The sequence below is a fragment of the Struthio camelus genome, chromosome 26, assembly GCF_040807025.1.
Source record: "Struthio camelus isolate bStrCam1 chromosome 26, bStrCam1.hap1, whole genome shotgun sequence".
Taxonomy (NCBI): Eukaryota; Metazoa; Chordata; class Aves; order Struthioniformes; family Struthionidae; genus Struthio; species Struthio camelus.
In genome coordinates, this window is record NC_090967.1 from 191,985 (window position 1) to 209,124 (window position 17,140).

General features: G+C 66.7%; 1 protein-coding gene across 7 annotated transcripts in view; it reads left to right on the top strand.

Annotated features, from left to right (window-relative positions):
- NFIC (nuclear factor I C) overlaps nucleotides 1-17,140 on the top strand; it is a 73,417-nt gene that overhangs the window by 25,152 nt on the left and 31,125 nt on the right. For all 7 annotated transcript variants that reach the window (XM_068919642.1, XM_068919641.1, XM_068919645.1 and 4 more), the window contains one exon: nucleotides 3,721-4,252. In XM_068919642.1, coding sequence (XP_068775743.1) covers nucleotides 3,721-4,252 — 532 coding nt within the window. The remainder of the gene's footprint in view (nucleotides 1-3,720; nucleotides 4,253-17,140) is intronic.

The window sequence follows — 17,140 nt, forward strand, 5'->3', positions numbered from 1 at the left end:
CTGGGTTTAGCCACAGCATCTTCCTTTTGCACTATTTTTTTTTTTTGGGGGGGGGGGGGGTCCTAGCTATGGGTCTGGCTGGGGTCCGAACAGTGCCAGCACTGTTGGGGTAGGGTGGTGCAAAGCGAGCATCTGCTCGGCACCCCCCAAACCATCCACCGCCCTAGAGCTTGGGCCAGTGGGAGGGCACAGAGCATCCCCAGCCCTTGGCAGGGTGCCAAGCTGCTGGGCCAGAGGGACGTGAGCACGGGGCAGGCAAAAAGCGGGGTTGCCCTGCCCGCACCAGGCCTGGATGCGAGGGATGCTTTATGGCTCTGTGGTGAGGGTGAGCGGGACCCAAAGGTGCTGCCTGCCCGCAGGACAGGCCCATCTCCCCAGCACAGGGATCACCCTGCCATCACACTCGCCTGGAGGTGCTGGGGGTCCCCGCGGCAGTGCCCTAGGTGGCAGTGCCCGGGGGATGCAGTGGGATGGCAGGGACGGGGACAATGAGGCTGCGCTCCCCACCTCGGCCTCTGGCCAGCCCTGGCCCCAGCTGCCTAGGGAAGGTGTCAGGGATAGATATGGCAGCAATTTGTAGGCTTCATCTGAATAACCAGCCACCAAGGAAGATCAGCCGCCCACCGCCCCGGCCAAGTATTGTTTTTGGAATTAGATGCTTCTTTTTTCGGCTCCTGTCTTACTTTTCTTTGACCTTCTTCCCTGATTTAAGACACATGCCCAGCGCTTGCCCAGCTGCACTGAGTTAGCGGCTCCTGTTGGGGAGGGAACCAGGTCCCGCAGCTGTGGGGGCTGTAGATGCCCCAGGAGCACCTGGTGGGGATGAGTCCCTTGGCAGAGGTGGGTCTGCCTGTTTGAGATGGCTTTTCCAGCAGGATGAGTCCCTGGGAAAGGGATGAGTCCCTGTGGTCAGGATGAGTCTGCACAGTTGAGAGGGGTTCTCTGGCGGGATGGGTCTCATGGCAGGGATGGGTCCCCTGGTGTAGGTGGGTCTTCATAGTTGAGATGCGTCTCCCAGCAGGATGAGTCCCTGTGGCAGGATGGGTCCCCCAGCAGGGATGAATTCCTCTGGTAGGTCCCTACAGGTTGAAATGGGTCCCCCAGCAAGGATTGATCCCCACAGTCAGGATGGGTGCCCAAGAAGGGGTGGGTGTCTCAGCAGGGATGGGTCCCCAAGGTTGGGATGGGTCCTGGGTAGAGATGGGTGCACCGGCGGGATGGGTGCCATGGTCAGGAGGTGGTGGTTGCACCTGTGCCAAGCGGATGCCCCTTTGCCTTCCTGGCTCTGCCTGTCCCTGGAGCGGTGCCTATCCCCAGCTATGCTGGCGTGGGGGATCAGGCAGGGGTGCGAGGGGGTGCCCACTGGAGTCATGACTCGGGTGATGCTGCTTTTTGGAGATGCTGCTGGGCTCAGTGCAGGGAAAGGGTGGGTCATCAGCTCCAGGGCCAGCAGGGTCTGTGCCTGGAGGTCTGTGCTGGCCGCTAGTGGGGTTTGTGCTGGGGGAGCTGGTTTGGGGGTGACTCAGGTCCATGCTGTGGGGGGCTGGTTCAGGGTTAACGAGGTCTATGCTGGAGGTGGCGTCCAGTTTGGGATTAGTGAGGCCCGCATGGGGCCGATATGCGCAGGACGCTGGTGCGGGGGTCACCGTCCGTTCCAGCCAGGGTCACTTGGGGACAGGGATCAGCATCTCCTGCCCCAAGGCCGGCCTGGGTCAGCTGCTGCCGCTGGAGCTGCTCGTTCGCTCGCCCCGTCCATCTGTCGGGCTAAACCCTCCTGGATCTATCCCTCTCGGGATCCTGCCCACCGCAGGGAGAGGGGTTGGGAAGCAAGAAAAAGCGGAAAAAAAATACAGAGAAACCGTCTTGGAGTGGTTAGGGTGGGCCGAGCCACGGGGGACCAGCAGGATGGGGAAGGGGCCACGTTTACACCCTCCATCTTGGAGCAAAACCACCCGGAGAAGAAAAACAATCCCTGGGCAAAAGTGCTGCTTCGCGCAGTTCTCGTGTTTTCCTTGCCCGCCGTGTGGCCGGATTCCTTCCCCACTCGCTTTACGCCGAGGCTCCCACAGCCAAATAACCCCCTTTTCACTGGAGCAGGGAGAAGGGGGCCGGGAAGGGGCAGGACGGCCAAATCGGGAGCACGATGGCCCGGCTGGGGCTGCGGTCTGCCGTCTCCCGGCGTGCGGATCCGGGGTCCGGCGCGGCGGTCCCATCCGGGGCGCACGCAGCTCGGGAGCGCCGCAGCGGCCGGGCCGGGCTGGCGCCCGGGCTGTTTTCCTGCTGCAAGCCCAATTATCCTTAATCTGAGCCACATTCGAAGCGAGCAGCCAGCGCGGAGTTTCAGGGAGGTCTGGCACAAAGAGGCCCGCTGGTGCTTGGGTTTCTCCGCTCCAGATCGGCTGTGATTTTGGCCTCCCTTCGCGCTCTCGCAAAGGCGGCTGGGAACCCGGCAGGGTTGTTTTTCTAGAGGCAGGCGGTCTTGCTCCGCTGATCCCCTCGCCCCAGCGCGAGGAGTCCTAACACCTCTCGACCCCCCCCCCCCCCCGGGGTATTTTTGTGTCCTTTTCCCCCTCCAAACCAGGAAGCATGGACTTTCCAAACTGGGAAAATCGGATGCGGGAAGGCTTTGGTGGCAGTGGCGGGGGGGAGATGAAGGCACTTTCCTTGTTTTCTTTCTGGGATGGACTTGCTCAGAAATGCTAGCCAAATGGAAAAAGATGGTCAGAGCACGAATTGCTCGCTGGGCCGGGAGCCAGCAGCCAGGCTGGCCAGAATTGGGGCAAACTAGGGGAGTTTCTTCCCACCGCTCGGGCCACAGGGAACAGAGAGGTCCCACTGGGACCGGGGCCGCGGGGAGCACGGGGACGCTGCGCCGGCAGGGTGCCGGGGGCGAGCTCGCCCTGGCCGCAGAGCGCCGGCCGCCCCGTCGGCGGGTGCCACGGCCCCGCGGGGCTCCTGCTCGCTGCCGCCTGGCACCGGCGCAGGTTGCTTCGGCGGATGCTCGTCACCTGGCGCGGCCTCAGCGAAATGTCAGCCTGGATTTCTGTGCCTGTCGGGAACGGATCCCGGCGTGTGTGGGTGGGAAGGGGAGAGGGTTAGGTTACTGCAGACACAGCACATGTTACGTAAGTGCCTTCCCCTCCGCAGCCCGATTAGCTCCATTACACCCAAGCCATCCCGAGGAGTTTATTGGCCTGGGAGAATTGCAGCCAGCAGGATTTATGGGCAGGCGCTGCGACGGCTCTTCCCCGCTGCGCTGCCGGCTGGGAGGAAGGGAAGGGGAAGAGGGGAGGCATCTCCCGCTCCCACGTTTCACCCTGCGAGCGCCAGGGCGGCGGGCCAGGAGGGTCCCGATCTGCGGCGGGTGTGCGGCTCTGCCCTGACCTCTTCCCCGAGGCTGTCGGTGCTGGTGAAACTGGGCCGGAGCCCAGTAGGCCAAGTCGTGCCGTATCCAAGAGCGCGGGAACATCCCCAGTGGGTTCCCGCTGGCTCCTCGCTGCCTCCCGGCCCTGCCTGCCCGCAGAACCGGGGAGAGGACCCAGGTGTCCTGGTGCCAGCTCCCTTGCTGCAAGCACTAAGCCAGCAGTGGGGGTGGTTTTGGGAGTGGACCCAGGAGTCCTGACCGCCTCTCCCTTAGCAGCGGCCTGCCCGCGGCGCGGGGGACCGCGAGGCCGTGCCGTGCCGCCAGTGGGTGACAGCCTGTCCCTGTGCTCCCTGCAGGATGAGTTCCACCCCTTCATCGAAGCACTGCTCCCCCATGTCCGGGCCTTCGCCTACACCTGGTTCAACCTGCAGGCCCGCAAGCGCAAGTACTTCAAGAAGCACGAGAAGAGGATGACAAAGGACGAGGAGAGGGCGGTGAAGGACGAGCTGCTGAGTGAGAAGCCCGAAGTCAAGCAGAAGTGGGCCTCACGCCTCCTGGCCAAGCTGCGCAAGGACATCCGGCCCGAGTGCCGCGAGGACTTCGTGCTCTCCATCACGGGCAAGAAGCCCTCGTGCTGCGTCCTCTCCAACCCCGACCAGAAGGGCAAGATGCGCCGCATCGATTGCCTGCGGCAGGCGGACAAGGTATGGCGGCTCGACCTCGTCATGGTCATCCTCTTCAAAGGGATCCCACTGGAGAGCACGGACGGCGAGCGCCTGGTCAAGTCGGGCCAGTGCACCAACCCCATCCTCTGCGTCCAGCCCCACCATATCAGCGTCTCCGTCAAGGAGCTCGATCTCTACCTGGCCTATTTCGTCCGCGAGAGAGGTAGGCACCGCGTGCCTGCTGGCTTTTGGGGAGGGGGCTGGAGCCAGGATCCCTCGCCGCTAGGGCTGTCCCCTCCCAGGGGGGTGTTTTAGCTGCTTTTCCAGCCAGGATGAGCCTCTTTGCTATTTCAGACCTTGCAAAGAGGAGCCTGGCGCTCACCTCCCTCCAAGTTGCTGCCGTCCCATCCGAACGGGGGTGCCCCCACCCTGCTGCTGCCCAAACAGCCCCACCTGGGACGGATGCTGGCTCCCTGGGGGTGCCGTGTGCCGGGAGGGGAGGCGGCGGGGTTGGTCCCGCGGATGTCCGTGGCGCTGGGCATCCCCAGAGGGCTCCGTTGGGGACGTGTCTTCCCTCCCCGGGGCGCTGTGCCCACCCGCCCGGAGCCGGTTCGCGGCGGGGTCCAGGCGGCGCGCGGGGAGCGCAGTGGGGAGCGTGTGGGCGGCGTGGGCTGGGAAGGGACAGGCTGTTCCCGGCGCATCTCCGGAGGGCTGGGAGCTGGGAGCGATCCAGCAGCGACAGTTTGCCGCGTTGCCAGCCAGGCTCTGGGCCCGTCCCCTCGCCTGGCTGCTGGGTTGAAACTAGGACAGCGGAGGCTCAGGCCGGCTGAGCCCTTGGGGGCTGGGGAGACGGTGGGAGCTTTAATGGCGGCGGGACAAAAAGCAGCCATTGCCGCTATGCATTGAGGAGATTGGGTGCAGAGGACGGGGAGCGAGGACTGCCAGTCCCTCTCAGCGCCGGAGCAAGGAGAGACGCTTGCTGGTGCGGTTGTCCTGCCTGTCACAGTGCCTGGGAAATACTGGGCGAGGGCAGGGAGACAGACCAGCTCCCGAAGCCCCTACGATGCAAAGGGGGAAACTGAGGCCCGGTGGGCAAGGACGACGGCCATTTCCAGGCCTCCGGCCACGCCAGGAATAGGTCCCTAAGCCATCGTCCTCGTCGCCGGCTCACACCACCTCCCTGCGCATTGGGAAGACGGAGCTTGCACCCGCTCAGCTCACATCTTATTTTGTCCGGGCGGGTTTACCATCGCCAGTTGATAACGTGCTGGCACGCGCCGCCCAACAAACCGCTAGTGCCCACGCGCCGGGGCCGGAGAGGGATGCGCAGGTGTAGCTCTCCGAGGAAAGGACCTTTTTTGGCCTGAGCGCTCAAGCGCTGCGAGTGATTTCTTGGGCCAATAAAAGGTCTCATGTTATCTCGCTCGCTGGCTCCCACTGGGGCTCCCGCTGCGCCCGACCCGGCCGCGCTCTCCTCTGGCAGCAGCGCCAGCTGCTCCCCGGCGTCCAAGCTGGCGTCGCGCATGGCACTCGCCGGCCACGCAGGCCCCGGGGCGTCAGCCCCAAGGGTGGCGAGGAGCGGGGATGCCTGGGGCAGGAAGGAGATGGCGCACGGCTTCCCGCCAGCCTGCATTGCCTTGGCGGGAGTAGGGGCTTGGTTTCGAGGTGCCTAGGAGGAGACACGGAGCCAAGAAGGCGGCGATGCGCGACCTCGAAGGGGCCAGCGAGGGGGCTCGCAGGGCTCCCTGCCCGGTGGCTGGCACGTGGGGCGGTTTGCAGGTCCGGGTCTCCTCCAAGACCTCCCAGGGCGGCAGCATCCCCTCGCCCGGGGGCTGCCCGAATCCGCCGCCCGCCGGCCCCCCAGGACGGGGCGCGAGGCTGCGGCGCGCGGGCCGGGCCAGGCCGAGCCCGTCCGCACCGCCGCCGCGGCCGGGGAGGGAGCGCAGGGCCGGCTGCCTCCCCCGCCCCGCGCTCCCAGCGCTGGCCGTGGCCCAAGGACAGATAATGACACCGAGGGGGGCACGTCGGTGCTGTAATTCCAACAAAGGGGATTGACAGAGCCATAAATCACGGCGGGCGCAGGCAGCCGAGACGGCTCTGCCCCTCCCCGGCGAGGGAGCGGACGGCCGCGTGTCGCCCGTGTCCCTGGGGAGCCGCTGGGTCCCGGGGGACCGTCCCTGGCCGCGGCCGCCCCCCGGGCCGGGGGTGGGCAGAGCCTCAGCGGGGCCTGATGTTCTCCGTGGCTGGGTGCAAGGCCGGGCCGAGAGCCGCCGTTCAGGGACGCGCAGCCCCAACCCTGCGCCCCGTCTCCCCGCGCCTCGGTGGCTCCCCCTTGGAGCCGCGGGGCGCCCACCCGCCCGCCCTGGGCCAGCGGCCGGCGGCGGGGTGCCAGCAGCCCGGGAGGGCCCGCTGCGGCCCGCGGGGGGAGGCCGCCAGGGACGGGCGCTAAAGCGAGAGACGGAGAGAAAGCGGGGAGGGAGGTGGGGAAGGACCCAGAGGAGCCTGTCTGTGTTTACAGAGAGGAGCTCAAGGAACAGCGGGAAGGAGAAATGAGCGAGAGGGATGTGTGTGCGTGCCCGTGTGTGCGTGCGTGCGTGTGCCCGTGCGCATGCATGTGCGTGCCCGTGTGTGTGTGTGCGTGCCCGTGTGCATGCGTGTGCCCGTGTGCGTGCGTGTGCGTGCCCGTGTGTGTGTGCATGCCCATGTGCGTGCCCATATGTGTGTGTGTGCCCGTGTGCGTGCGTGTGCCCGTGTGCGTGTGCCCGTGTGTGTGCGTGCCGGTGTGCGTGCGCGCGGCGGCCTCCCCGAGCCGGCGGAGGCGGAGAGCGCCTGGGAAGGGACCCAGGGTCTGAGCCTGCCCTGCCTGACCCCAGCGTAAATCAGGAATTACCCTGGCAAGCCGCGGCGTGCCAACACGTGCAGCCCCGGCTGGAGGGAGTCCTGGGCCGTCCTGCCAGCTGCTCGCCGCCCCGGCCGCGCTTGGCCGGGAGGCGCGCGCTGCACACGTGGGCCGTCGCGCACGCGTGTTCGCCTAGGGCCCGCTGCACGCGGAGCCGGCGCGCTGCTCGCCAGTCCCCGCCTGCCCGAAGGGCCGGGGTTTGGCGAGCTGAGCGGGCGCCGGAGCAGCCTTTTCCCCCCGGAGCGATGCGGGGATGGAGGGTGGCGGGCGCTGGGCGGAGATGGGGAGCTGGGTGGTGTGTGGGGTAGGGAGGGTGGTGCTGGGGTGCCAGGACTGGGCTTAACTGGGGCACTGTGGGCCATGCTGGGGACACCCTGTCCTGGCTGGGATGAGGTGCCACGTCCTGGGCTGGACCGGGGGCACCGCGCTCCGGCTTGGCTGGAGAGACGCGGCGCTGTGCTGGGTGGCGTAGGGACCCCGCGTTGGCCGGGACAGGCGCCCTGGCCTGGGAGGGGGATGCCCACGGTGGCTGGGGTGGGGGGACCCCGCGCAGGCAGGGAGTCCCGGGCAGGCGAACGGCCCCTCTCCACCCCCCCCCCCCCCCCGACCGCCTCCGACCTTGACCCCAGCGTCTGGGTCCCCAGCAGCCTGGAGTCACCTGACCGGCTAATTGGGAACACGACGGCTGTAAATACTCTCCGATAAGGCCTGGCAGCCTCTCACTTTCCCTGTTAAGGTCGCTCCGCACCCCGGTTAAGGGGGAACGGGACCGGCCGGCAGCCCGGGCTGGGCCGGAGATGGGCCCCGCCGGGATCCTGCCCGCACGGTACTGGGCGCCCTGGGTGGTGCCGGTCCTCAGCATTGCCCTGGCCCCCCGTCCCCAGCAGCCCAGAGCTGGCGCTTTCCCATGGGCGACAGTGGTTCTGCTAAAAGGTGGGGTCATCTGGCCCGCTGCGTCGGTGGGGAAACTGAGGCAGGAGGGGCAGTGGGGCGCCAGCCTTGCCCTCCATGGCGGCACCCCCCACCCTGGGCACAGCTCTGCAGCGCCCCTTGCCCCGGCCAGTGGGCACCGCGCGGGGTGACCGGCCGTCCTGGCGCTATGCGGGGGGCTGCGGGGTGTCCCCGTGGCCCTCGCCCGCCGCCTCTGCGCCCCGGAGGCGCGCGACCGTCCTTAGGCGCTCCTTGCACGCTTCCCCCCGCTGCACCCTGCCCACCCCGCCATGCACATCTCAAGCGTGGCAAACCCTTTCTGGCCCCCGTCAGCCCCAAAATAGCATGGGGGTGAGCGGGAGACGGTGTCCCCCCGCTGCACTGGCTGCCCGGGGGCTCTGCCCGCTGCGGGACCCCCAGGCCACCCTGCTGGGCCGGCTCTGGCTCTGCCGCAGCCGCTGCGGCCCCCCGTTATCAGGCCGCAGCACGTCGGCGCGGCTCCCCCGCCTGCGCCGAGCCCGTTTCGCTGCTGTCAGCACAATTTCCCAGCCGCTGCTCTGGCAACGCGAGGGAGGGGAGGCTGGCGGAGGAGCCCCCGCAGTCCTGCCCTCCCCCATGCAGGGGCAGGAGCGGTTTTAGGGCGAGAGCTCAGCTCCCGGTCCCCCTCCCTGGCCTAATGCTCTGCCCCACGGCACCCCTTTTTGCCCCCCGTCATGATGTCTGGAAGACCCGGAAGCAATTCTCTGTCCCTTGCTGCCCTGGTGCGCATGGGGAAACTGAGGCACAGGTGATGCTGGAGGCGGGAAGGCAATGGAGCTCCTGGGGTGTACAGCTCCTGGCACGGCTGGACCCACGTGGCCAGCCCCAGCGAGAGCAAGGGGGTCTGGGGAGGGAGCGTGGCGCAGCTGGCCAGAGCTGCATTGTCCCGGCTTGCCGGGGGCCTGGATGCCCCTTGCCCACCGCCCAGCCTTCGGGGCACCACCAGCACCCACCCTTGTCAGCAGCACCGGGGGCCACCAGCTCCCCTGCAGACCCACGGTGTGCAGGGCTGGGTGCCCCCAGGCCCAAGGGTGGCCTCTGTTCCCCCTGCCCAGGAGGGCACCGCAGCGGGTCCCCCAGCCTGGCCTCAGGGATGGGGCGCAGCGGCATCCCCGGGGTGTCATAAATCCAGCCGGATGGCTCTAATCCAGGCAGAGAGGGGGTATCGCGGCGGCCATAGGAAAGCCAGGGGTGCTGAGGACAGGAGCCCCCGCTGCAGCTTTGAGGGCATCTGGAATTAATGTGTGCCAGGTCCCGGCTGTTCATGTGCTGTCAGCGCCATGATTTATGGGGTGAGGGGGACGGGACGGGGTGCTGGGGCCGGGTGCTGGGGATCAGGGCCTTGCAGCCTGGGGAGGTGAATGGGGTGGTGTTGTGGATCCAGGGGCCTGGGGGCCAGCCCGGGGCTGTGCTCGGCCCCCTCTTCCCTGGGTGCAGGGGCACCGCGGGAGCCGCCGTGCCCAGGTGCCTTTATCTCCACTGCCCCATTCCCCCTGCCGTCCTGTGGGTGCAGGGGACAGCCGGACGCCTGGGTCTGCTCCCCAGCATTCAGCACTTCTCCCCCAGTCTGAATCCACCCTCCTCACCCTACCCCAGACCAGGCGCATCCCCGGCACCCTGCTGAGCCCAGCAGGCCTGGTGTGTGCCTGCCTGGTCTTGGGTGCAGAGCTGGTGCAGGGCTGGTGCAGGGCTGGGTGCAAGGCTGGGTGCAGGGCTGGTGCAAGGCTGGGTGCAGCGCTGGGTGCAGGGCTGGTGCAAGGCTGGGTGCAAGGCTGGTGCAAGGCTGGGTGCAGGGCAGGTGCAAGGCTGGGTGCAAAGCTGGATGCAGGGCTGGTGCAAGGCTGGGTGCAAGGCTGGGTGCAGGGCTGGGTGCAGCGCTGGTTGTAGAGCTGGATGCAGGGCTGGGTGCAGCACTGGGTGCAGGGCTGGGTGCAGTTCTCATTGCAGGGCTGGGTGCCGCGCTGGGTGCAAGGCTGGGTGCATTTTTCGTTGCAGGGCTGGGTGCAGGGCTGGGTGCAAGACTGGGTGCAAGGCTGGGTGCGGTTCTCGTTGCAGGGCTGGGTGCAAGACTGGGTGCAAGGCTGGGTGCAGTTCTCGTTGCAGGGGTGGGTGCAGGGCTGGGTGCAGTTCTTGTTGCAGGGCTGGGTGCAGGACTGGGTGCAGGGCTGGGCTCTGCGCACTGCAGTGGGGGAGGGGTTGGCGCTGCAGCCCAGAGCTGGGTGTGCAGGGCGGGGGGGGGAGCTCGGAGGTCGCTGGTGAAAGTCAAAAGCATTGCAGTAAAATGGTAATCAATCTCCCCAGTCGATTGTGCCAGGACCTTCGAAGCATTACAGAGAGATTCCTCCCCAGCTGTTCCCTACGATAGCAGCCAGCCCCCCCACCCCTAATCCCTGTGCCCCCATCCCTGCACCCCCATTCCTACACCCCCATCCCTGTGCACCTATCCCTGCACCCCACATCCCTGCGACCCCCATCTCTGCATTGCCCAGCCCTGTGCACCCATTCCTGCACCCCACATCCCTGCATCCCCCATCCCTGTGCACTCATCCCTGCACCCCCATCCCAGCCCCATACTGGATTGGGGCCAGGGGAGCAGATGGGGTCTGGGAGCTGGAGGGAACTGGGTGGAGAGAGCTGGGGGAAGGGGGTAGGGTAGCCCCAGCCCCTCTGCCCTTTGGGGGTGCTCCCTGTCCCCCGAGCTCCCCATGGGGTGCTGGGGCCTGGCAGCAGAGGTGCTCAGCATGTCCCAGTGTCCTGGGGCTCTGCCCAGCCAGTGCTGCCCTGCTCCATCTTGTGCCCCAGGGTTGCTCGGGCTCATTGGCCATGACCCCACTGCCCGCCCCAGCCAGGGGCAGGGGAGCACCCCGTGGCTCGTCCTCACGGAGCTCAGGGTGGCCTGGGCCAGCAGAAGGGTGCTGGGAGGCGAAAGGAGCGAGGGCAGCATCTCGCCCACAGCATCCCTGGCATGAAGCAGCCTTTCTCCTTGGCTGCCCGCCCCCCTGTCAGTGCCGAGCGCGGGCACTGCCCGCGGGAAGCACGGGGAGGCAGGGAGCTCCTCTCCGTGCCAGCGCGTCTGTAGTCTCCCCGAGCCTGGCAGCCCGTTATCTCCCCTCACCAGCCTTGTCGCTGGCTGGAGGGAGGCGAGGCAGATGGCACCAATCTGCCGTGTAGCCTGTGCCAGGGCTCTCGTCCTGAGCACGCCTGATGTCCGTGCCAGGGCGGCCGTGCCAAATGTCTGTGCAGTCGCTCCAGATGGAAGATCAGGCGTTTCCCCGGGCAGCGCTGCTCCGGCAGTCCGCACACAAATATTTATCAGCACGGTTGCAAGGAGATTGACAGGGTGCACAATATTTGGGCTCTGCCTTTTGCAGACATGCACTGGGCACTCGCAGACAGACAGGCCCTGATAACTTCCCCCCCCCCCCACCCGCATCCAAACAGGCAGATAAACACGCATGCAAACATCCCTCCTCCCTCTCCAGGTATCTCTGTTCCCAGCAAAACAGCTGCGCTGCACAGGAAAGCTGGGGTTGAGGTCTCTGAGATAGGTAGAGGCCACCAGATCTGTGAGAATAGGAGGCTGGTGAAGAAGACCCCCAGCAAAAGGCACAACAGTATTAGACATCAGAGAATCTACACTGGTGGCTTCCTCCTCAGGAGAGCTGCGCACCCGGCGGATGCAGCACACAGCGGGGCTGTAGAGGGGCCATGCCAGGGGGGTCCAGCGACCCCAGCAATCCCCATCCCCCTGCAGCGTCACAGCTCGGGCGACCCCGTGCCCGCTGGAGCGGCCACGCTCTGCTGCTGCGGCGCTGCCCCCTCTCCTCTTTCCTCTCCTGCGGTGGTTTCGGCAAGCCGAAGCTCTCCGAATCGATTTGCCGGCAACCTTGGAGAGGTCAGGGCTTCCCCAGCTCTCCTGCAGCGTGCGCCAAGCTGGCGGCACGCAGGAGCTAGGGAGCTCACCGGCAGCTGCTGCCTGCTCACTGTGGTCCCTGGCTGGCCTTCACGGAGTCCCTGGCACCCTGTCCCCAGCGGCCAAGGCCCACCTGGGCTTTCAGAGTGTCCGCAGGCACAAACCAAGCCGCTTGCATGCTGCAGGGCAGGGAACAGGGCTGCCGGTGGTGTCACAAGTGAAGCGAGCTGCTCCGTGCTCAGCCTTGTGGCTTTGCTCACTGTAAGTGACTGCGTGAGCAGTTGATGCTTCTGCTGGGGCGAGCGGAGCGGAGGCACAGTGCGGCCAGGATGTGCCGCCAGGCAGTGTCAGGGCCTGGCAAGGGGTGATGCACGGCACTCCCGCGCCGCCTGGCCGGGGGAGCAGCGGCGGAAGGGTGGGGGCCGCATGTTTCTGCACCCGCCGAGGGCGCGTGCAGACGCCTGGCATGGGGAGGGGGCCGGAGCTGCTCCCAGTGCCATTCAGCACCCGATGAATAAAAGATGAGTGAGAGTTTGTCTCGCTAGCACCTGCCGTCCCCCGCCTTCGCCACCCGCCCCGTCCCCCCCGGCGCGTGCTGGCAAGCGCCGTGCCCTCCCCGGGGCCTGCAGTTGCCATCCTGGCCGGGCGCCCGGCTCCGTGCCGTGCGAGTGAGGGGACAGCTGGGGAAGCAGATGCCAACGGCTCGCTCCCTCCCGGCTCGGGGCCTGCCGGCGGCAGCGGGCACGGAGGGAACAGACGCCGCCAAGCCCCCAGCGTGTTAATGCTCCCGCCGCGACACTTCCCAGTGGCGGGGCTGGCACCGACAGCTGGAGCCCGGGCCCTGCCGGGATCCCCTGCCAGGCCAGCCCCCAGCTCGCCGCCACCGCAGCTGCCCGCGCTGGGGGTTTGCCCGCACCAGGGGGCTCGGCCAGCCCTGGAAGACAGTGAGGACATGCCGCTGCGTGCTGTGCCATGCTGCGCCGCCGCTGGATGCCGCTTGCTCCTGGGGAAGATGAGGAGGTGCTGGCAGGCCGGCGTGGTCTGCGGCCCGGGGTGCTAGCCCGCCCAGGTGTCAGCCGGCTTGCGGTAGCTGTGCGCGGCCGCGGACCTCTGCTGGCCTCGGTGCGGGGGTGCTGCTGGGATGTTCCCAGAATGCCCCGGGGGGGGGATGCTCGCACCAGGGTGGGGGTGACCCGGCGCATGGTGCAAGCGCGTGTCCTCGTGCATGCGTGTGTGTGGCCCAGGCAGCCCATGCGGAGATCCCGCTGGGCACAGCTGGGGACACAGCTGTGCCGCGGGACCAGCCATGCTGTAGAGCCCTGCTGCGCCGCAGTGCCTGCCGTGCAGGGGCCATGCTGTGCCCCCAACAGGGCAGGGGGGGCTGGAGCTGGCGGCGGCCCCCTCCCCGTGGCAGCTGCCTTGGCACCGGCGGGCACCTAGGCTGGCCAGCAGCTGCCAGGCTGCCGGCGGGCGGCACGGTGCCAGGCCGTGGCAGCTGGCATGGCCCGGCTGGGGCAGATGGCGCGGGTGGCGGGGGCCGGGGTGGGCAGCGCCGGGGGGCAGCGGGGGCCCGTGCCGTGCCCTCCCAGCACCAGACACGGTGCCCCAGGCCCGGGCCATCTCCCTGCCTCCTCTCACCTGGCTGGGTCCTCTCCCTCCACCATCCCATCCCTCCTCCTCTTCGTCTCACCTTTTCTTCCGTCCTCTCTCCCTCCCTTGTCTCTCTCCTCCTTCCCTTTCTTTCTAATTGTCTGTCTTTCTTTTCCTTTTCCTTCCTTCCTTCTCTTCCTTTTATTTCCTCTCTCCCCCCTTTTCTTCCTTCCTCTTTTTCTGTTTTTCTTTTCTTTCCTTCTTTCCTTCTTTCTTTTCCTTCATTCTTTCTTTTTCTTTTCCTTTTCTCTTTCATTTTTTTCTTTTTCTTTTTCTTTCTTTTTCTTTTTCTTTTTCTTTTGCTTTTGCTTTTGCTTTTGCTTTCTTTTTCTGTCTTCTTTCTCTCTCTTCCTCTTCCTCTATTCCTATTTGTTTTCCTTATTTTTTCTTCTTTCCTTCCTTCATTATTCCCTTCCCTCTCCTTTCTCCCTCATTCCTTCTTTTCTATCTTTCTTTCTCTCTTTCTCTTTCTTTTTCTTCTTTCTTTCCTTCATTATTCCTTTCCCTTTCCCTCCTCCCTCCTTCTTTCCTTTCTCTTTCTTTCTCTCTTTCTTTCTCTCTCTCTCTTTCCTTCTTTCTCTTTTCTCTCCCCCCTTCCCCCTTTCCCCTCTCATCAGCTCTATGCAAGCCCAGATCCGGCCAGCGCCCAGCGGCCGCAGGGGAGGTTTCGGGGCTGCAGCCGGCGCTGGGTGCCAGCAGGGCTCCCGCGGACGCAGCCCCGGCCCCGAGCGGCTGCCGCGGCTTGGGGGTGCTGCGGCCCCACTCTTTGTTCGCCGCCATCTGTCCCCGCTCGCCGGGGCCCGGCCGCGCCGGCGCGGGCGCCCCAGCCCCTGCAGGAGGCCCAGGCCTGGCAGCAAGGGAGGCCGCGTGAGGGGCCGCCCGCCGCGGAGGGTTCCCGCACGGCGCGGCCCTCGCCACCTCCCCGTGCGGCTGGGGGTCAGGCGAGGACAAGCCCGCTCGGCTCCCAGCGCGGAGGCGCTTAAAGGCGCCGGCCGGCGTGCTCGGCCTCCCCGGCCTCCCGCCCCGGCCAGCTGGCTGCAGCCGGCGAACGTGGCAGTGGGGAGCGTCTCCCGCACGCCTCTGGCCGCGGCCGCTGGCTCGCGCTGGCCCGCCGCGCTCCCCCGCCGCGGCCTCGGGCACGCTCGCCCTGGCCGCCCCTGCCGCGGCACTTCGGGCCTCTCTGGAGCCTGGGGGTGTTGCGAGCTTCCCTAGGGCAGTGCCACGGCAGTGCCAAGGGGGCAGCAGGCCTTCCCCGGCCCCATGACGGCCGCTGGCAGCCCTGCTCTGCAGCCCGGCGCCACGGACACGAGGAGAGGTTGGGTGTTGCGCACTTCCTCAGAGCAGTGCCCTGGCCTGTCCCACCCCTCCGGGGCCCATCACCCCAGCCACTGCTCCCCAGCATGACATTTGGGGAGTGGGGTGCACAGGGAGCCACCAAAGCACAGCCTGGGGTGGGAGATGCCACCCACCCCTGCAGCCCCCCCCAGGGGTCTCTGGAGGGACGGCACGCTTGGCACTGGGACAACTGGTTTCGGACACAAGGGGGGGCGGGCAGGCGGGTCCCCAGCACATCCCCAGGCTGTTCAACAGAAAAGCTGCCACCCGGCGCTATTTCTGCACTCCCAGGCCTCAAGGAGGCCAGGCAGAGACCCAACAAGCTCATCTCACCCCTGGCAATGCCACATCCCTCCAGGGGCAGGAGAGGGGTGAACCCACAGCCGCGGCGGCAGAGCTGCGCATTACAGAGGGGATCCCAGAGGGATCCTGACGCGTCAGCTCAGCCAGCGTGGCCACCGGGGCCGGGTTCAGCTGGGATTTACCCAGAGCACATAGGGTTTCTCGGGGTATTATATAAGAGGAGATTACACAAGCGGGTCTGTTCCGGGTTTTATGTAAGGGCTACTTTAGCCTGCGTGAGAGCAAGATGGGTAGAGCTGCTTAGATGCGTGTTAATGAGGCTGCTGAGCCCCAACGGGGAAGGGGGTCCTTGGGGGAGCTGGCAGGCAGGAGGGTAGAGAGAGGGGCCCCAGGTGCTAATCGCCCCCTTCAGCCTCATCTCAGCCCTTGCTCTGGGTCTGGGTGTCCCATACAGACTAGGCTCCCCTACATCTGCATGCATCCTCCATCCCAACTAGGCTGTTCACTCTGGGCCCTAGTGATGCTGTGGCTGAGGGACAGACACACAGACCCGTGAGGGGCTGTGCATTATTTCCATTGCGGACTGAGGGTGCTGGGGCTGCACAGATGTAGAGGAAGAGACAGGCCCTGCCCAAGGGAAATTAGACCTGAATTGGTAGCAGGGGAAACTGAGGCACAGAGGGGGAGCCTGCAGGCATGGGTGCTTGTCACTGCGCCTGGCAGTGCTGAGCTCTCTGCAATCTGAGCAGAGCCAGTTGGAGAAGACAGGGTAAGAAGGAAACCTGCCGTCCCCATGTCTCTCCTCACCGAGGGGCCGGGCCTGCCCTTGCCGGCGCCCAGCGGCTCTGCCAGCCCCAAGCATCCTCCAACATCTCTGCGCCTGCGCCCCTTGCCGCGCTCCGCTGCCGGTAACATCCGTGCCCTGTTACCGTAAGTGCTCGGGCACGGAGCCAGGACTCTCACGCAGCTCGTGCCAGGGCCCGGCAGCCACTGGGGGCCAGGGCAGCGGCCCCCAGCCCCAGCGGGCAGCACGACACGGCTCAGCCCAGCCTGCAAGGAGCCCCCGGCAGCTCCGCGAGCCGCGGCACGGGATGGGGGCAGCCCTTCCTCCCTGGGGGGAAAGCCCCCCGCAGGGGCGCAGTGCTGCCTGCAGAGGAGACGAGGGGCCTGAAGTCACCATGGGGGTGGGTGGCCCGGTGCCAGCCCAGCCCGCTCGGGAACGGGCCCGGCCTGCCAGGGGATCCATAATTCAATGGGTGGCATCGATCCAGGCTGCCAGTGCGCCCCAGCAGCCCGGGCAGCCCTCGCCACCCCCCACAACCCGACCCAACGCACACATTTTTCTATTTTTAAGAGAACAAGCTATCGACCTGTTTGGGCACTGAGATCTCCCCCCTGCTCGGCCCAGCGGGGTGACGGCCGCTTAACCCCTTCCCCACCAGGCTCCTCCATGCTCCCTGGGGCGGGAGCGCGGGGCGGCACGGCCGAGGGTAGCACGCTCCCTTGGTTTGCGCTCTGCTGACGGCTCCTTTGTCAGTGATGACTGTGTTGGTACAGCCCCAGTACTGAGGGTAACGCACAGGCCACCCTGGGGGGTTTTTCCCCCTAAATCCCCAGCTCCAGGATGCCTGAGGACTTAGAGATCCCTCTATCGGGGCGGTGCCGGGAGCACCTCCTAGCAGGGATTTGGGCACAGTGGGGAGGCAGGAAAAGCTTCCCCGCACGCCCGCGAGGCTGCCCGGGCGACTGGGCATGACCCCACGCACAGCGTGGGGTGCGTGGTGGCACGTGCTGGCTGGGCCCCGGGCTCTGCCGTAGCCAGCCGGGCTGCCAGGAGCCTAGGCACCGGGGTGAGGGGCAGGAGAGATGCCCCATTTGCCCCCAGCCTCCCTCTCCAGCGCCCCAGGGTGCAGCGTCGCCCGCAGCAGGGCAGCAGAGATCTGTGCATCTCTCCATGTCCCCCCATCTCCGTCCCCCCCAATGACACAGCCCAGGCACCTGTGAGCGCAAAGGATGCAGGGTGGGAGCCGGGCTGGGAAAGC